The 18,708-nt window shown below is 40.4% G+C and overlaps 1 protein-coding gene across 3 annotated transcripts in view; it reads left to right on the forward strand.

Annotated features, from left to right (window-relative positions):
- Nucleotides 1-17,587, forward strand: part of arhgef10la (Rho guanine nucleotide exchange factor (GEF) 10-like a) — a 115,770-nt gene extending 98,183 nt beyond the window's left edge. For all 3 annotated transcript variants that reach the window (XM_038695432.1, XM_038695433.1, XM_038695434.1), the window contains 3 exons: nucleotides 6,645-6,816; nucleotides 13,287-13,409; nucleotides 13,972-17,587. In XM_038695432.1, coding sequence (XP_038551360.1) covers nucleotides 6,645-6,816; nucleotides 13,287-13,409; nucleotides 13,972-14,522 — 846 coding nt within the window. In that variant the 3' untranslated portion in view covers nucleotides 14,523-17,587. The remainder of the gene's footprint in view (nucleotides 1-6,644; nucleotides 6,817-13,286; nucleotides 13,410-13,971) is intronic.
- Nucleotides 17,588-18,708: the final 1,121 nt, after the last annotated feature.

Genomic DNA, 18,708 nt, shown 5'->3' on the forward strand with positions numbered 1-18,708 from the left:
CTGTATGATAATTTTTTTTGATGATCCTGCCATCATAAGTATTTTGGTGCTTCCCTTAACAAACTTTTTTCTTTTCTATTTTCTATGTTTATTTAATTTTTGCATATTTTGTCCATATATATTAGATTATAGGACATGTGTTTTCTGTTAATTTTCTATTGATGTATATAGGGAGAGAATTAGTTGCAGATGTGGAGTGGGCGAAGTAGGCCAGAAAACTCCAAGGCTGATGAGGCAGGTGAGAACAGGTGTGTAGTTGGGTGTTGCAGATGATAAGGAGAGGGACGGCACAGCTGGGGAGCCAGAGAAAGGGACAGAGAGCAATGCAGAGGGCCGGGTATGAAACAACAGTGTGGTTGAAGAGAGGGAATGAGGAACAAAGTGTGACAATATCAGGCGAGAGAAAAAATATTTCTTTCGATGTGAAGGAGCAGGGGCTTTACTCTGAGCTTCCCCGAGATGTCTGAGCTCCTTACCCTATCTCTAAGGGTGAGCCCAGCCCCCCTATAGAGGCAATTCATTTTAGCCGCTTGTGCCTGCGATCACATTCTTTTGGTCATCACCCAAAGCTCACAACCATAGGTGAGGTATGGAATGTAGATCCACTGGTAAATCGAAAGCTATGCCTTCTGGCTCAGCTCACTCTTCATTACAATGGTCTAAGACAGTACCCGCATTACTGCTGATGCCACACCAGTCCGCCTGTCTATCTCACTGTCCATTTTAACCCCACTTGCAAACAAGACTCAGAGATAATTGAACTCACTCCCAATCTGTAGGGAGCAACTCACCATTTTCCGGCAGAGAACCGTGGCCTCAGCCTTTCAAAATGCAGACTCTCATCTTGTCTACTTCACACCAGACTGCAAAACACCCGGTGAATGAACGTCACAGTCTGATGAAGCCAACAGAAACACATCATCTGCAAAAAGCAGAGAAGCAATTCTTAGGTCCCCAAACTGGATACTCTCCTCACCCCTGCTGCACTTTGAGATCGCATTCATGAAAGTTAAAACAGGGACAATCGTGATGGAGCCAAACACCCACTGAAAACGTGTTTGACTTCCAGCTCTCACTCTGGTTATATATGGACCGAATAGCTCGTAGTAGCGGCTCAGGTACCCCATACTCCTGCTGTGCTCCCCACAGGACTCCCAGGGGGGCACGGTAATAACCCTTCTCGAAGTCCAGAAAACACATGTAGACTGGATGGGCAAACTCCCATGGCACCCCATTAACCCTGGGCTGGTTAAAATCGGAAACCGCCACCCCAGTCTGCTATTCTGCAGGCACTGTCCCTGACCTTCACACATAATTGAAGAGGTGTGCCAACCAAGACAGCCCAACAATCTCTAGAGCCTTCAGCTACATTCACCCTTACTACACATTTGGGTTTACCAGGTTTCCCTTGCCACCTGATCCAGCTCTGCACCTCACACGAGTGTCCAAGACACACGGCTGTGGATCTGATAATATGACAGAATCCATCATCAAGTCCAAGTACACTTTTCAATCACCCTATGCTCCCTATAAGCAGTCTGCAATGCCGGGAGCCAGCACAACTAGGTCCCTGCCTTTGCCTCCCGCCTGGTTGACAGTGCACCCAACTAATATGCCTGTGAGTGGTAGTTCTTTCAGGCAGTGCCCAACCAGGCCCCATGAGTCAAGCCCCAGCTACCAGAGTCTCACAGGCAAGCTTGTCTCCCACGTCTGTTTTCCAGTTGTGTAACAAACAATCAAGTTATAGTACTGTAACTCAAACAGCCTAATTTGAAAGGATTGTCTTAAAGAATGAGCTTCAAGGAAATTAATGTTTCTTCAATCCCTAGTTGAAAAGTAAACTCCTTCCATCTCCCCAACTGATAAATATTCTCAGTCTTCACTAAAGCATGGTTTGAAGACCCGAATGGATGGGTTCATAAGTGAAACTGCTAGACAAGGTGTTTTTTTATTTATTTGTTTTGTTGTTTTTTGCAGCATTTGAGGAAAATTTCCCCTCCTTTCATTTTCTGAAAAGATTTATGCACACAGCCAGCATTCTAATCTGTGATGTCATCAAGATTTATTGCCTGGAGCTGCTGCATGGACAACGAATCAAACCGTTTGTAGATTCATACAATGTTTGTTGGAACTCTAACACACACTTAAGCTTTATTTTGCTGTAGCACTCTTGAGTTATGGCATAGGAAAGCACACCATTATCTCCAGAAAATCATACTCGGTGTTGTCTCATGTCTCTTGTCATGCTTTCCATTTTTCTGTGGTCATTCTCCAAGGTGTTAATCTGTACGGTGTGTCATTTGAGGTGTATAGGGTGGCAACTTCTCCGGCTGTGCTAGACAATAATGTATGACAGAAAACAAACTCTTTTGGGTAATGTTAATATGGTATTCAGATACCGAACTCCAAACCATTAGCATTTAATAGTTCCCAGATGTGAGTTTGCGTAACTGTGTAAATGGGTTGAAGGTTTTTTCTTGAAAAGGAGCGTGTCTGCTAAGGAAACCTTCCCTGGATAAATAAAAGTTGTTGACATACAAAAATATGATGCCAAATTTTAACAACCAGAAGAACTAAAACAATAAACAAAATCATGTAAAATATAAAGTTAAATATGTACTGTACATAAATTGACATTTTATTCTCTTAAAAGTTTCAACACATTCGAAGAAGCAGCTGACAAATCTGGACAGAGTCAGCTGCTTGAGTCTGCCTCAAGATCCTCATAATCAGAAGTGAGCTGAGCTAGGGATGTCTCCTTTTATTCCTTCACCTCTTTTCCTTAGCCCTCCAGAGACATGAGCTTAATCAGCTGAATGACCACGCTGTGGAGGCACAGTTCTGGTTCACTGTATCTCCCACAGAGCTTAACAGGTCAGCTCTGGTTACTTCTTCGCTAACCTTGTCTTTCTGACTAATTTGGACTCAAGAGGGCTGACTTCGCAGGAGCTGTGGTGTGCGTATCCAGGATCTGGAGAAGCAGTACCTGGTGCCTGTAGTAGGAGATTTGACTTTGAGCAAGGCTAGAGGGCCACAGACTCATATTCACTTGATTTTTTTCCAGTGTTTTCCCCTGCGGATGTTCAAGACTTTGTCGGATTTGCTGCATTTATCCATGACTTTTCTGGACATCATAGCCTGTCTCATTTGATGGCGCTGACCCTTGCACCCTACTGCTCACTTTTTAAATCTTCACAGCCAATGCCTTGATGACACAGGGTTTTTTTTTTTTTAATATAACCTTTTCAGTCTGTTTTGGGTAAACATGGCTGAATACTTACAAAGTGGTCAGAAATCGCCTGCAACAGAAACCCAGAGGATCATCACCACTTAAAAATGTGTGTAGTCTCAGCTTTGTACTATTTGATTATGTACACACCACCCCAGTGGGAATACATAAAAATTATAGTGCTGACAAAATCTCAGCAACAGAATGGCTGTGAGGAAAGAGAGAGACAAATATGGCTAAAAGAATGTGAGGATTTATAAGCTGTTTTTTTAGCTTTTAACAAGCTCACAACGCCAAAAAATTATACCTTTGACAGTTTTGACTGTTAGATATTACCACAGAGGTTTAAACAAAGGAAATGACTTGGAAACAAGCCTGAGTGTTTACAATCACATTAGCAGTTTTTTGAGACTTTTCGTAGGCTCAGTGGTGTTTTGAGCATGTCAGCATACTGACATTAGCATTTTGCACAATGACAATGCGAACATGGTGATGTTTAGCTGGTATAATGTTTACCATGGTTATCATCTCAGTTTAGCCTGTCAGTATGCTAACATTGGCTCATTAGCACTAAACACAGTAAAGTACTGCTGAATCTGACGGGAATGTCATTAGTTTTGCAGGTATTTCGTCATAAACCAATGTACTGCGCAACATTTTTTTGGTCTGGTCATCATGTAAGAAGTCCAGTCACTGTTGAGACCAGCTTAAATTCCCTCTTCCCCTTACCAGTGATTTGGCCCACAGATGTATTAAGAGAGCTTGATATGGTGTGGGAAGTCAGTCCGTCCCATTTGGCCATCTGAAATACTGCAACAAAAACCATCTCTCGCAATCCAAAAAGCGTGATCACCAGCTCTTACTTAAAAAAAAAAAATAAAATTGTTTTCATTTAAAATTACTACAGACACCACTTTTTTTGAAAAATGTTTGAAAATCACTTTAAACTGATTCACTCCTATCAAAAAAATATATCTGTAAAATTGCAAAATGTTACCCTATTATATACCCTATTTACATTCTCATCAGGCCAACTAAAGAGATTTGGTAGCAGCAGGAATCATGGCACAAAATGGGAATTTGAAACAACTTACTTGTGGAGAAAATGAGGAAAATGTCAACCAATCAATGATATTTTATTTTGGAGATGGTCACAAAGTACGGACTGAGAATCTGATGATAATGCATTGCATTGTTTGTTTGATTTTGACACGAATGTCATTTTGTTCAAACCTACGAACATCGGTTATGATTGATTTCAGAAACTTTTCAGCTTTGTTTGTGAGTTTCCAAGGGCCATATCTGCATTATTTAAGAGCTTCACAAAATTCAGCACTTTAAACAGGTCTGAGTCGCTCCCATGTATCAAACCTTAACAAAGAAAGACATGCATGGGCATACAGGCTTTGATCAGTACAGACTGGTAGGCCTTGTTCCTATTACTATTTCTGTTTCTACCTGTTTTCTCCTATCACTCACATGTCCACTCGACTCCCTCACCATAGCTCAGTGTGGAGATGTGGACTTATTGCTCAGCAAAGGACACCTTTTCACCTGCGTAATAAAGGAATAATGAGCTGTTCAGACCAGCTGTAGTTTTTGTGGCTTTAGCTCTGCTGTTATTTCCCACTGCTAGTGGAGGACTAAAGGAGGGATGTTTCTGTTAGCGTGACACAGCTGAGTTGAGTGGAAAGGGCACATTACTACTGTCAAGCTTCACTGACCACCTCATCTCTGTAAGCAACGCTGGATTCAGCAGACTAATACCAGGTTGTTGGTTGGGGGCAAAAGTTGCGGCTTGTGCTTATCCTGTATCTGACACAGTGTGATTGTCGTTTAACATGTTTGGTCGATATCCATGATAAAATATTTGGAGAATTCTAATTTGCAATATTTGGTTAAATGTGAATGTGATATCTATGTAAAAACACTGTTTTGTTCTTTGTTTACAAATGTTAAATCAATGATTTAAACACATTTTCAGGCACTTTTTGAGATCCCTCTGTAAAGCTAGTGTGTACATTTAGTTTCCCAGAATCCCTTCCAGGTGTTTTCGAACATATGGTTAGCAAGATGGCATCCAACAATTACAGCATGTCAGCCATTGATTAGCTGGAAGTCCCTTTTAAAGCAACCATGCTTGATAATGATTAATGCAATGATTATGCAGCATGTACAGTACAGAAGGGCTGTGCTTTTCTTTTCGAACTTGTCAACCCATTTCATTTGCAACGGGTTATTGAAGGTGAAATTTGCCTTTTTATTATGAATATCAAATTTTTTGATGGCTGCACTTGAAAAACAAAGAGATGTATTGCATAGTCTTTCCCAGGCGGTGCAGACACCCACTTCTGAAGAGTCAATTAAAAGAAAAAATACATCAAAGTCTTCCTTCCTTTTCCCTAATTTCAAACAAAAGAGGACCCACTGGCAAGGGCACATAAACAGGTGGTAATCCCTGTCCGCCGGTGCACTAGGGTTGGGGTGGGGGTGCAATCTTCTTTTACTCGCTCTCACTGACTAATTGCCCAGCCTCATGCAACTCATGCATTGACAGTGATATGAGTTCCAAGATGATGCCCAAACCAACCCTTGTCACGCCTTGGACTGCAGGGGCTGCATGTGTTGCCATGATAAGGCTCATTGCATTTATTTCAAGCTACTCATTAAGACTGTGTGCCTGAAACTCTCTTTTTCCATTGTGTTCTTAAAAAGATAGAAGCTAGGGGAATGATGCAAAAATATGCCCCGTGTGTCAGGGACTCTGTAAATTACAGAATTAGGAGGCACAGCTAGACTTTATTTACAGAAACGCAAGTGGTGAGCAACAAATGAATGATTCAGGGGGCCTCGACTGACCTCATAATGCCAGCTATTTTGTAATGTTTTAAAAGAAATAAACACTCCAGTAAATCAGCTTTGAAATGACTGTCACAATAATTGGCACAAGATATGTTATCAAAGTCGATACAGTCAGCAAAGTCATTTGTTGCCATGATTTTTATGTTTTTGATACATTTATATCAAGTCAGTCAGAGAAATAACTCTTTTCTCCTCTTCCACTGTTCTTTATTTCTACTGTTCTATCATTCCTTTTGTTTGTGGCATCTGTAGTTTGGAAAAATAACGTGTTGTTAATGAGTGAAGAAAGTATTATAGTTATGATGTTGCTAAACTCCTAACAGAATGGTAAATCTTTTTTAGGAAAGAAATTGCACTGAGGCTACCACAGCAGAAGTCCAAAGATTAGATGGCGAAAAATCTCCCAGAAATGTCTGTTTTTAATTCCAAACCTTTCAATTTGGGAAATTATTAAATTTCCAGCATGGAAATAATATAATTTTTTGATGATGTGGGTGATCATTTTCTTCCCATGTTGCCCTTATTTACAACAGTATGATTGTTTTATTTACAGAAGTTTGAAGTCCATCCAGACCCAATGGTCAGCGTCGCACATATGGCATGTGCCGGTGGAGGGGTGTGGATGGCATTCTCCGAGGGTTCCTCCATTCGACTCTTTCATACTGAAACACTGGAGCTTCTGCAGGAAATCAACATCTCAACACGCTCAACGCTGCTGAACACTGGTACACACACATCACACTTGGGTTTTGACCTCCATATATAGAGGTCAACCTCTATCCTGAAACACATATTTTGTGTATAAAACATAAAATTGTGTTTCTTTGTGACAATGTATTATTTCAAAACTGTACCACAGCATTCCATTTTATATGTACTGGTCACATTACTTCTCTATTATATTAGGGCAATGAGAGGGCACTAATTTAATACAGATGGTGCTCTCCTCCCCAAAATGGTATTCTTGTCTTGTCCAAGTTGCTCCTTGGGTCTTGCACTCCGGGGACTGACCTGAATAAGTTATCCATCTCAGGCCTTCGCAAAGCCATAATAGAGCCATGGGGTGAGAGATAGGGATTAATCTAAAAAAAAAAGAAATAACGTCATTGAGGAGCAGTAAAATGGCAGGCTTAAAGATTTTCATACTAAGGGTTCCCATGGAAACACTCTTGTCTTTTTTTTAAACGACCATGCATTTGTGGTATCATCCCTGTTTTACCTCTTTTTCTCTACACGTACCTCCCCACTTCCCTCCCTTTTGAGTAAATATTTTCCTTTCTTTTTGTCCCAGTTTCTCCCTCTCAGTGCTCGTTTCATCTCATCCACTCTGCTTTAAATCCCCCCAGTTTCACTCCTCACTGCAGTCCGTTTAGGATGCCACAGATAGCCCATTACTTCCTGTGTGCCTTCTTTCACGATGGATGAAATATTTATCAACCACTGTGAGTGTTTTCCATTTTTTTGAGGGAAGAATTTTGGTAAACAAATTAGATAGCAATGAAGTGTACCTAAAACTCATTAATGGTTATGTGACTCAGTGTTACATTCCCTCAAACATGTTCAGGCTGCACATCACATGGCCATCAGCACAATCAGTACATGTGAAGATAATTTTGAGCTTCGTGGAGTGGTATAAATGCATCTGTATTTAGAACGTTTTGTCCTTTTTGTTGAGTCATGCCAGACTGTGATTGATGTATTTAGAGCAATACTCAAAGCTTTAGAAGCACTTCATCACTTTATCAGAGAAAATAAAAGGTTTTCTCTTGTACGTGGAGAAAGAACGAGCAAAGAGTAAAAAATAAAAATAAAAACAGGAATGTGTCCAGACACCAAACTTTTCTTTTTTAGATTAAAGTTTCTTTTTTGGTTCAAGGGAAGACTTTAAGGAGAACAGACTCCTATGGACATGGTATCTGGAGAAAACCGGTGACCTAGAGGTCATTTTCACCCAGTTCCAGTGCTTCCCTTTGAAATATGCAGTAGATTGGAGGAAGGGTGGCAGCCTCAAGGCTCGGCCCTGGGGGAAGTTACAGGGTGAAAAGAAAAAGAGTTGCTCGGTTCATGTCTTCAGGGTCCACAAAAGGAAGAAGATCTTTGACTTGAGTTGTGATTTGTTGAGCTCACAAGAGAGAAGAGGATCCCCTGACACTCCACAACCCCAGATACTGCACATGAAATACTGATATTTTCTCTCTATCAATGAGTCTCTGCTCTCCTATGTTTCTCCTTGACTTATGTTAGGACATGCAGTAATGATATACCCCCTAATCCTTTCCCCTTAATGTGATTTATACTCAACAGGGAATTCCAGTTGCAGTAAACAACAGAGAAGTTTCTGAGGCAGAGGAAACTGCTGATCTCTTCTCTACTAATGCCTTTAATAGTTCTATCCTTAGGGTGAAAAAGTAATATTCCAAAATAAAGTCCTCAGTGACATATCACAGGGAAACGTTTATCTTTGGAGACATCTTCTTTTTAAGGCAAATACCGGCTCCCACGATAAACCCCACTACACACTGCAGAGTGTGTGAAATGCTGCAAAAATTGGAGGTGCGAGATTGCTTGAGGTTAAGCTATACCTCCTTAATCTCAAGTGCCTTTGTCATTATCCTTCTTTATCACTGTTCTTAAAGACAATGCCTGGCACCCACATCTTCCGACTAACTTCAGATTTCATGGTAACCCAAGAGTGGGTGTTCATGACTATCACTCTCTCACTTAAGCTCTCTAACCAAAGTACAAATAGACTCTGAGGCAATGTGAGCAGGTAGCAGTTTTGAGATAAAGTCTGTGTTTTAGCCTGTGCCTAACTCACTAATCTGACCCTCCAAGGTCTCCACACTAAAGGCCTCCACTTCCTCTTCTATGGACAGCGTCAGCTTCCTACATGGGATGATTTATCTCTGCACAGTGAAATGAATGAATTAATGACACTGTTGAGCCACTCATGCAAATTATCATAATCTGAGCATGACACAGAACAAACATGTAAATACAGCTACACATGTAAATGAGCATTCTCTTCGTTGTGATCACACAAGTGTTGGTGTAATTCAATTATAGTTGCCATGGATATTATGGTAAATGGTTCTTATAGATAACTAGGCCACAATGAGAGCCAAGAGCTGAGGGACCACAGATGGAATGCAAAAATAATTCACAACGTTTTTCACTCCTTTGTTAAGTGGAGACAAAGGATGTGCATGCATAATAACAGTGTGCAATTATCCTTTCTCTGTCACTAATGCCTTGCTACAAAAACAATGGAATGGATTGTTTGTTCTGCAATGGAAAACTTCACTACAGAAAACGTATGTTGACTCTTGCATCATGGTCTATCTTATGATGTAAAAAGTTAACTTTACATAAAGAAAATCACCCTGAATTGTCATATCATCAGAGAACCCCAATAAGCACTAATACCAACTTGATCCAAGATGGCGTTGCGTATAGCTGCCTCTTTGTTAGCTGCGCTTTGTTTTGTTTTTGTATGTTAACTCAGTTTTCAGCTGTGATTCCCGGAGCTCTTTCACCAGAGAAGAGCTCATGAACATTAGGGGAACAACTCCAGTGGATTTATTTCCCACTTTTCTCATGTCACCAGTGGAATTATTGGACATTTTGGTGAAGGGCACGCTCGCTGCTGTTCGGGCTGTGAAGCATCCAAAGAGAGGGAAACGAGCCGGGTGACTCGTGCATCTCTGCCAGCGGGGACTCCGCTCACTGTGCAGCAAACTGGACAAATTTCAGCTACGGGTGGGGACAAACCGAGACTGTTATTCATCTTCTTTTCTGTGCTTCATACCGGACTCTGCGTTGCAACTGGCTGGATTCCACCATTCCATCATGGTGCACCTGATTCCTGCATACAGGCAGAAATTAAACTCTGTAAACCTTTGCTGAGGACATCAAAGAAATGGACCAGTGAAGCTGTAGAGGATCTTCAGGCATATTGGGACTGCCACCAACAGTCTGGATGAGTTTATTGATGCTATGACGTCCTACATCAGTTTCTGTGAGGACAGCTGTATACCACCATACACCAAGGTGAGTTATAACAATGACAACCCTGGTTCACAGCTGAGTTCAGACAGCTAAGGTTGGAAAAGTAAGAGGCATATAGGAGCAGGGTTAAAGCACAGGTTTAGCAAGGAGGTGCAAGAAGCTAAACAACTATACTCAGAGAGACTAAAAGACCCGTTCTCTGTAAACGATGCCACTTCTGTCTGGAGGCGGTTCAGACAGATCACAAACTACAAACCCAAAGGCCCCCCACTCCATCGACGACTCTCACCTGGCAAATGACCTGAACCAGTTCTACTTCCGCTTTGAGGGATAATCAGACACCATCACCTGTGACTCCTCCGCTCAGCACCTGGACTTCCCTGGAAACTATGCCATGATACTGTTAGTAGATTTCAGCTCTGCTTTCAATACCATCATCCCGGCCCTGCTGCAGGACAAGCTTTCTCAGCTGAACGTGCCTGACTCCACCTGTAGGTTGATCACAGACTTCCTGACGGACAGGAAGCAGCAGGTGAAGATGGGAAAACCAGTCTCTGATTCCACAACCATCAGCACCAGTTCACCTCAAGATTGCGTTCTTTCCCCTCTTCTCTTCTCCCTGTACACCAACAGCTGCACCTCCAGTGACCAGTCCGTCAAGCTCCTGAAGTGTGCAGATGACACCACACTCATTGGGCTCATCTCTGCTGGGGATGAGTCAGTCTACAGGTGGGAAATTGACTATCTGGTGACCTGGTGCAACCAGAACAGTCTGGAGCTCAATGTTCTGAAGACAGTGGAGATGGTCGTGGACTTAGGAAAGAGCCCAGCCCCAGCCTCTCCCATCATCCTGTGTGAATCCCCAGTCGCCACTGTAGACTCCTTCCGCTTCCTGGGCACCATTATCTCGCAGGACCTCAAGTGGGAGCTGAACATCACCTCCCTCACCAAGAAGTCCATCCTCACCTCCTCTATCACCATCTGCTGCCACTGACAGGGACAAGGGCAGGCTGCAGCTTATCATTCACTCTGCAGAGACGGTGATTGGCTGCAATCTTCCATCTCTTCAGGAACTGTACTCCTCCAGGACTCTGAAGCAAGCAGGAAAGATTGCAGCTGACCCCTCCCATCCCAGACACAAACTGTTTCCGACTACCCTCTGGCAAGAGGCTGCGGTCTATCAGGACCAAAACCTTGCCACAAAAACAGGTTCTTGCCATCTACAGCTAGCCTCATTAACAAGGCCTGGGTCCCCCACTGACACCCCCCCTTTCAAATAATGTAAATGTCTCTGCATGTCTAAATCTTTACTTCATTTCATATCATGCACAAACCTGGTACATTGCACGTATTTGTTGTTAATGGCTAATTGTTGTTGCTCTATATTTTTATATTGTCAATTTTATATATTTATATACACAATATTCTCTTCCATTGCAATACGTCTGCATAACACAAACCGGAGTAATGCACATGTAAATATCTGTCACATTGTTCTTTCTCTGCAAATGGTTGTATTATTTTTTTCTATTCTTTTATAATTATTACATAACTTGCATCTGTTTATTCCATATTTATATTTCTACATATATTTATGTAAACTGTATGTTTGTCTATGTGAAGCACCTTATCACCAAAGCAAATTCCTTGAATGTGTAAAACACTACTTGACAATAAAGCTCCTTCTGATTCTGATTAGTGGATCTCATCAGATCTATGTTTGCATACGGTTCATGCCAGCTCAGGTCAACCCCTTATAGTAACTGTGAGTACAAAATATGTTATATGTTATGTAAATATGTGACTTCAAATCCACATCTGTCTACTTTATTAATAATAAGTCAGTCTTAAAGTTTAAGCCTTTGACAGCCATAAAGTGCTTTGTTTGATAGATGAGTCACAGACTGACAATGTGCAAGTGTTATGAGTGATTGGCAACTCAAATTAAATAATTGACCTTGAAATCAAAACTTTAAATGTTATTGACAATGAAAGTCTTTCTGATCTTCTAAATATGTAACCTAAAAGCATGTGGTTTAAGTGTTTTCTGGGTCCATCCAAGTATATTAAATCAGAAATTTCTCCAATAGTTACTATAATAATTGTTTGCATTAAAAAAATTAACATTGATATTTTTTCTTCAAAAATCATTGCTCTCTTTTATGTCTTACAAGATAAAACCTTATCCTTCAAAGTTAAAATGTGTTTTTAATTTTCTTGTTTTGTACTTAACGTTCTGTGTAAACCACTGAATTATACCCTTATTAGTTATCAGTTAATTGTTCTGGGTGGTTAGATCTTTTTTCTTGTTGAAGTAGGGTGTGTTTCGTGTTTGCGTAGGACACTAAACTAGAACACTTGAAAGAATCATGAGGTTGTGTGTTGCTCTGCCATATAGTAATAGTAACAAAACAGTAACAAAAAATGTAAGGAAGATGTCAATCACGCACAGACTGAACACTGATTGGATCAACCAAAATTATTGAAAACACCTGTTCAGGCATACCATACAGTAGGGCCTTACTTATTTGCGTCAGGAAATTATGGATTATGGTGTCTGTATTTAGAGTACCTTTAGGATGTCTGACATTTTACCAATGAAATAAAACTTTCCTGCATATCAGGCTATGTACAGTAGAAGGTGAACACTTTGAAGCTCAATATTTCCAGACTGCTTAGATCTCAAACATAAACTTGTAATATTAAGTTCACAGAGTCTTGTTTCCTACTTTGAGAGTTTTTCTTTCAACTGGGTCAGTAGCAAGTAGACAAATCCAATTTTTCATAATCTTATGTAACCCAGAGCCCTAGGTGACTGTGCTGTGCATGTGTTGAGCTTGTCAAATACAGATTGATCACAGAGCTTAAACCTTACCCAAAGCTAACACTGATAAGCAACAATAAAAGTATTTTTACTTTTTTCATCATGCTAGGACCGAACAGTTAATTTAATACAGTGTTTTGGAAGAACCTATGGTAATAATAAAATCAATGGGAATTCATAGTTCACTATCTAAAAGATAGACCGTCCAGTCTGTAAAAGTTCAGGTATCATTTTTTCAACAGGGATTTATCTTTAATTCTTTCAAAAACTGTTATAATTTTGAGCTGTCATTCTGTAACAATCTCTGGCAAAGAAAACTCAATTACATTTTCTGTCATTGTTTTCTTGCTTCCTTTATTGCAGGTCAAATGAGCATGCGAGTCACAAGTCTCCTAATTTGCCATGGGCTGTTATGGGTGGGCACTGCCCAAGGCTTAATTATCACTCTTCCAGTTCCCAAACTCGAGGGCATCCCCAAAATAACAGGTATGGATCAGAGGGGGGCGACGGACTGTGATTGAACAGCCTCTTGAGAGGTCAAAAGAAAAGTGAAGACTTTTTTTTCTTGATAAAAATGACTGTGCCCTGCCCATTATTGAGGTCACACTTCACATTTTTCTCGTGGCTCTTGGAATCAGTGCAGATATTATCAGGCAGGCAACACACAAATCATACTGTATATTTTATATTTTTGCAGAGTAATTTAAAAACTGCCTGGCAGCATTTTGTTGATTGTGCCATGTGAATGAGATCCTTAGTTTTCCACTTGTACAAACCTTACTTAAATGACCATCTTATTCCAAGTTAGTTTATTAAACACCATGTAAATACACCACAAATTATAGCTACCATTATTACTGATACAGCAGTGTTATTATAATAAATTAAAACAGTTAACAGTTTATGATATACAGCATGCCATACAGGGCTGGGTTCAAGTCAAACTGCCACTTGCATAATAATGTCGTCTGACAGACAATGACCTGACCTCAGCCCTCAGTCTCTCTGAATGACTGAATTAAATATATTGTCTGCCTGCCCTGTACAGGAAAGGGAATGATCTCTCTAAATGCCCATTGTGGGCCCGTGGACTTCCTGGTAGCCACCACTAGCACTCTGTCTCCTGAACTGCTGAAGAGGGATTCTGTCGGGGATGGCCCAGACTCTGCCTGTGGAGGCGAGGACCGCAGCGACACCTCCTCTCAGGAATCCCTGCAACAGCCCGGCTCCTACCAGGGGGAGGGAAGAGGCAAAGGACGCGGTGTTCTGCTGCAGTACAGGCTGCGCTCTACATCAGGACTGCCTGGGCAGCCATTAACGGCGCTGGTTGACGAGGCATCGGACTCCTCCCTGGAGTCTTTGGAGCATAGCGTGGAAGATGGATCTATCTATGAGCTCAGTGATGACCCAGAAATGTGGGTTCGGGGACGTCCTTGTGAGAGAGACGGGGGACGCAGGGACAGGGTGATCTCTGCAGCGGTTATCTCTGGAGGCAAGGGCTTCCGTAGACTGAAGGAAGGAGCAGCAGCAGGCCCTAGGACAAGTGGGGAGGGTTTAGAGAATATTATTATGGTATGGCAGCTCCCACTGACAGTGTGATATGGAAAATATGTGACAAGGTTATGTGTATTTATAGATGTCTACTCAGTTTAGCCTTGAATCACCTTTTCCATAAATTGTGGGATTTGAATATATGATGAGAAGGTGTTGCCACTGTTACAGAGCCTGACATCTTATAATTTAGCCTCTGGAATAAAGAACCGAAGACATGCTGTTTACTAGAGGTACTGTCAGCCCATAGCACAATTTCATTGTTCAGGGTTGTGCGCCATCATCTTCCCAGTAGTGGCATAGGTCGCCACGATTAGTTCCATGTGATTTGATCTTGTTCCTCTTTCTGCCTTAGCTGAGACTGATATGCCTCAATTTAACCTCATCATTGCTGCATATGCTCTGCCACATTTATTTTATGCGAAGGTCTTCTGTTTGAGCAGCCATGGACAGCAAGCCTTTGAGAGGCAGCCTTTGTTGAATGTTACACATCTTTTATCTGATCATATGGGAGCGATCCCATCTGTTTAGAGCAGAAAGCTGGGGACTTCCACCGCATCACAAAGCACATTAGAATCACTTTATTAGCTTTGGCAGCCTTTCTTTCATCCCATACAATGTGAATGTACGATACCTTCTTTTGTGTCTCAAAATTGAATCTGTGCTCTCTTCAAAAAAAAGAATGACATTTTTCCTGTTTTGTTGCAAAAAATTATTTGCTTCCAAGAGCTCACCATCCCTCTGGTAGTGCAGACTGGCTGCAAAACTGAGTTGCAAAACAAAAGTTATAAGAAGATGCTATTGCTCTACATTAAAGAATCTATATTTGCACTGCCAAAATTCTGTAATTATTGCAAATTTATTTGAGGAAAAGTATTATCTTGCCCAAGCATTGTAAATGTCAGATATCTCTTTCATTATTCACTGTAATCTATCAGCTAGATAAAACAAATTTGTACACATGGTTGTTAATACAGTAATACACATCTCACATCAACTGGAAATCCCAGTTACACATCAAAAGCAAAACTCTTTAAACTAATGATTAAATAAAGCCCTGCAGCCATGCAAACTGCTATTGGCTGTGTATAAACAGAGGGAAGATACCTACGAGAGGAACCAATTAGCATGTTTACATCCACATTAATTTTCAATAATATACATATTTCTGATTAAAGATGATGTTTTACAATATAGCATAAGTCTGTATTACAGTTAACAGGCACTGATGTATACCATCTGTGTCGTTAGCCAGGACACTAAGTCATGTAAACCTTGTTCCATCAACACTTATTTTCCTTCTGTTTTCATGGTAATATTTGGAAAATATTTGGAGTTAATGCACATTCATATTTTATGATCAGGATATGAAGATGCACATAAACAACTTTTCATCCCTGGCGGGTGGAAACTTCACATCTCCGTTTTTGATAGTTATCATGTCCTCAGATTAATTGAAAGATTACATGTTCTGTCTTTAACCTGATAGGCAAACCCTTTTAACCACATTGAATGATATAAAAGTGCATTGTCATTACGCTATGTACAAGCTGTTCTCTTTTTTTAACTTGTAAATACACCATTTTTCATTTAAAGTCACCTAGCAGCATTGGCAAGTTTGTAAACATGGACTGTTGACATTGGCATTGCAGACAAAACCAAGAACTACTGTGCAGGTTTACTGGGCACATTTTTCACAGTGTGTGGACACAGTGGGTGGAGGCCATGCAAGTATCCAGCTATGAACATAGCTTGGTTGAGTTTCAATAAACCGAGCGATGGTGAAGGTTATGGTATATCACTATCCTCCACCTCTATCTCTACTTAGCCCTTCCACCACACATGGATTCTCATCTTATCACAGAAGAGGCATAAAGTGCATCTTTTGTATTTTCCCTTTTTTTTCCTCCACTGAAATTCAGGCGTGTTTAAACATCCTGCTGTCTGAATCATTCAAAAAAATAAGAAAATGTAAACTGGCCTTTGGATGCTGTCATCTAAATGTAAATCTCAATGTCTTGTCAGAAATGTATACTTTTTTTCATTTGAGATGCTGCTGGAGCCACAACACCCTAATAGTCACTATTGAGGATGTTCGTCCAACCTTTACCAGAGGATGAGTGTGTATTCCGCTTGAGTAGCCTGATTAAATATGTGGCATTGTTGAACTGTTTCACAGGCTTATCCGCTAACAACGGATATTTAATCTCAAATAGTGACCTTTAATGAACATTGACTCATACATTTATTTTGCTTACACTACATGTGTACAGGTATTATCCATGCACTGAATATTAATACTCACTGTACTACTAACTAGAAATGTTACTGTTCTTGTTAAACCTATATTTCCTCTGGACTCTGCAACAGTGTTGATGTTTTAGATGAGACTGTATAAGGCATAGTTTGTGTTTTATTTCCTGTGGTGTTAAAGGATAAGTCCCATTTATTATAGATTTGGTCTTATTTTTGGCCTTTCTTTCTGTCAGTTTTGAAAATGCTGAGATCTGGGAATAATGGTAATATCACTAAAAATGAGTCTGTCCAGATAGGAAATACAATCAGTCAACCGATTATGCATGTTTTAAACAAACACCCTGATTTGGAAGAAAAAAGAAGAAATCATTCACTTCTAAATGAACATCGTCACAGTCTACAGACCAACTTCCAGGCTCAACTTTGACCTATCATACTTGCTGTAATCTTGTGCACATAGTTTTCCTGTGTAATGAAGCATTATTACTGACATACTGGGTGCATTCACCTTTAGTTCTACCACGTACAACTGTTCACTCTGTGATCATCTGATACTCAGCTTGTTTCTTGATCTGTCAGACCTTGTTGTAGCGATGCTGCTATGTTCCCGTATCTCAGCGATTACTTTGGTGATTACAAAATTACAATAACTGACTGAAATGATGGTCAAACCTACAAAAGTAAGGTTACACAAGGAAAGTAATAAACCGGAATTATCCTTTAAGAAAAAGTATTACACAAAATGCCGCCACAGGCACATGGAAACACTGCTCATTTCCCTGTAATGTTCCCAATAATGTTACATGTCTAAACAGTGTCTAACAAGCTTATGTTGAATTAAAAACATTTAAAGATGAGTTTGAGTATCATCTTTTTTATATGACTGATTTAGAATGATGATGAAGGTGTTTAATGTCAAGTTACAGTAGTATTAAGAGATATGCCACACTGTATCTGCAGCCTTATTATGTGAAAGATGTTGCACCAGCTCATCAACAGAAAGTCCTGTCTTTGATGTATCATTTGGATGATCTTCTCACCTATTTGGTGTGGTTGGTTTGGTGTGAAATTATAATAAGATAATATCTCAACATCTGCTGGGAGCCAGTGCTTAAAAAAAAAGATGTTTCCCACTGAAAACCTACTGTACTTTATCAGGTGGTGAAGTTAACATTGATCCACACAAGTGTGAGATTTATGCCTGATCAGAAGTGTTGTCAAACATTTTTTTCTGGTTTTCCAAGAAGTGAGCCTTCAGAGATGAGGACTAGTGGTTAGTTTGGCCTACATCCTGTTACTTTAACTTCTCCACCTCGGATAAAGAGCAGGGCACAGCCACTTCCCTAAACTTTATCCATGTAGGATGTCACTGGATGGGAGGTTTTGGTGTCTCTCAGATGGTCGTGTCACTGTGTCGGTCTGAATGGCATACTACCAAATCAGCAGAGCGCAGAGGAATAACATAATGCGGAGCACACTGTAGAATAGGTAGATTCTGGCTGCCTTTCACATCATTTGCATAAAGTCCCACTGAGCTTTAATCACTCTCCGATGCCATGACTGTGCTCTTGTCTTAGCTGTCTAGAGAAAACCAGGTCCCCGCTGTAATTCAGCTGCTGCTTCAAACCACATCTGGTTATTGACTCACACATCATGTAACCGTTTTTTCTCTGATAATAAGGTGCTTATTGGTGAAACCTGCAACGTCACTCATATTAGAAATAAAAGACAGACTACTCTTATCTGTTTACAAAAACATTTTGTATTAGAGTATGAAAATCAAACCTTGTTTGTTTAATTATTATGACTTCTTTCTCTAAACATTAATTTTCCCCCATATATGACGTTATACTTTATACACTACAAGTTTTTCTCAAAATATTATGAATCTCCAAATTTATTCCCTCAATGTGGCCCTTATACTCCATAAGACGGCCCCTTCGTTTTGTGCTCAGCGGTGTTACATGTTCCATACCCT

The sequence above is a fragment of the Micropterus salmoides genome, unplaced genomic scaffold (assembly GCF_014851395.1).
Source record: "Micropterus salmoides isolate LMB-PRFRI ecotype aquatic unplaced genomic scaffold, ASM1485139v1 Ms_hic_scaffold_4, whole genome shotgun sequence".
Taxonomy (NCBI): domain Eukaryota; kingdom Metazoa; phylum Chordata; class Actinopteri; order Centrarchiformes; family Centrarchidae; genus Micropterus; species Micropterus salmoides.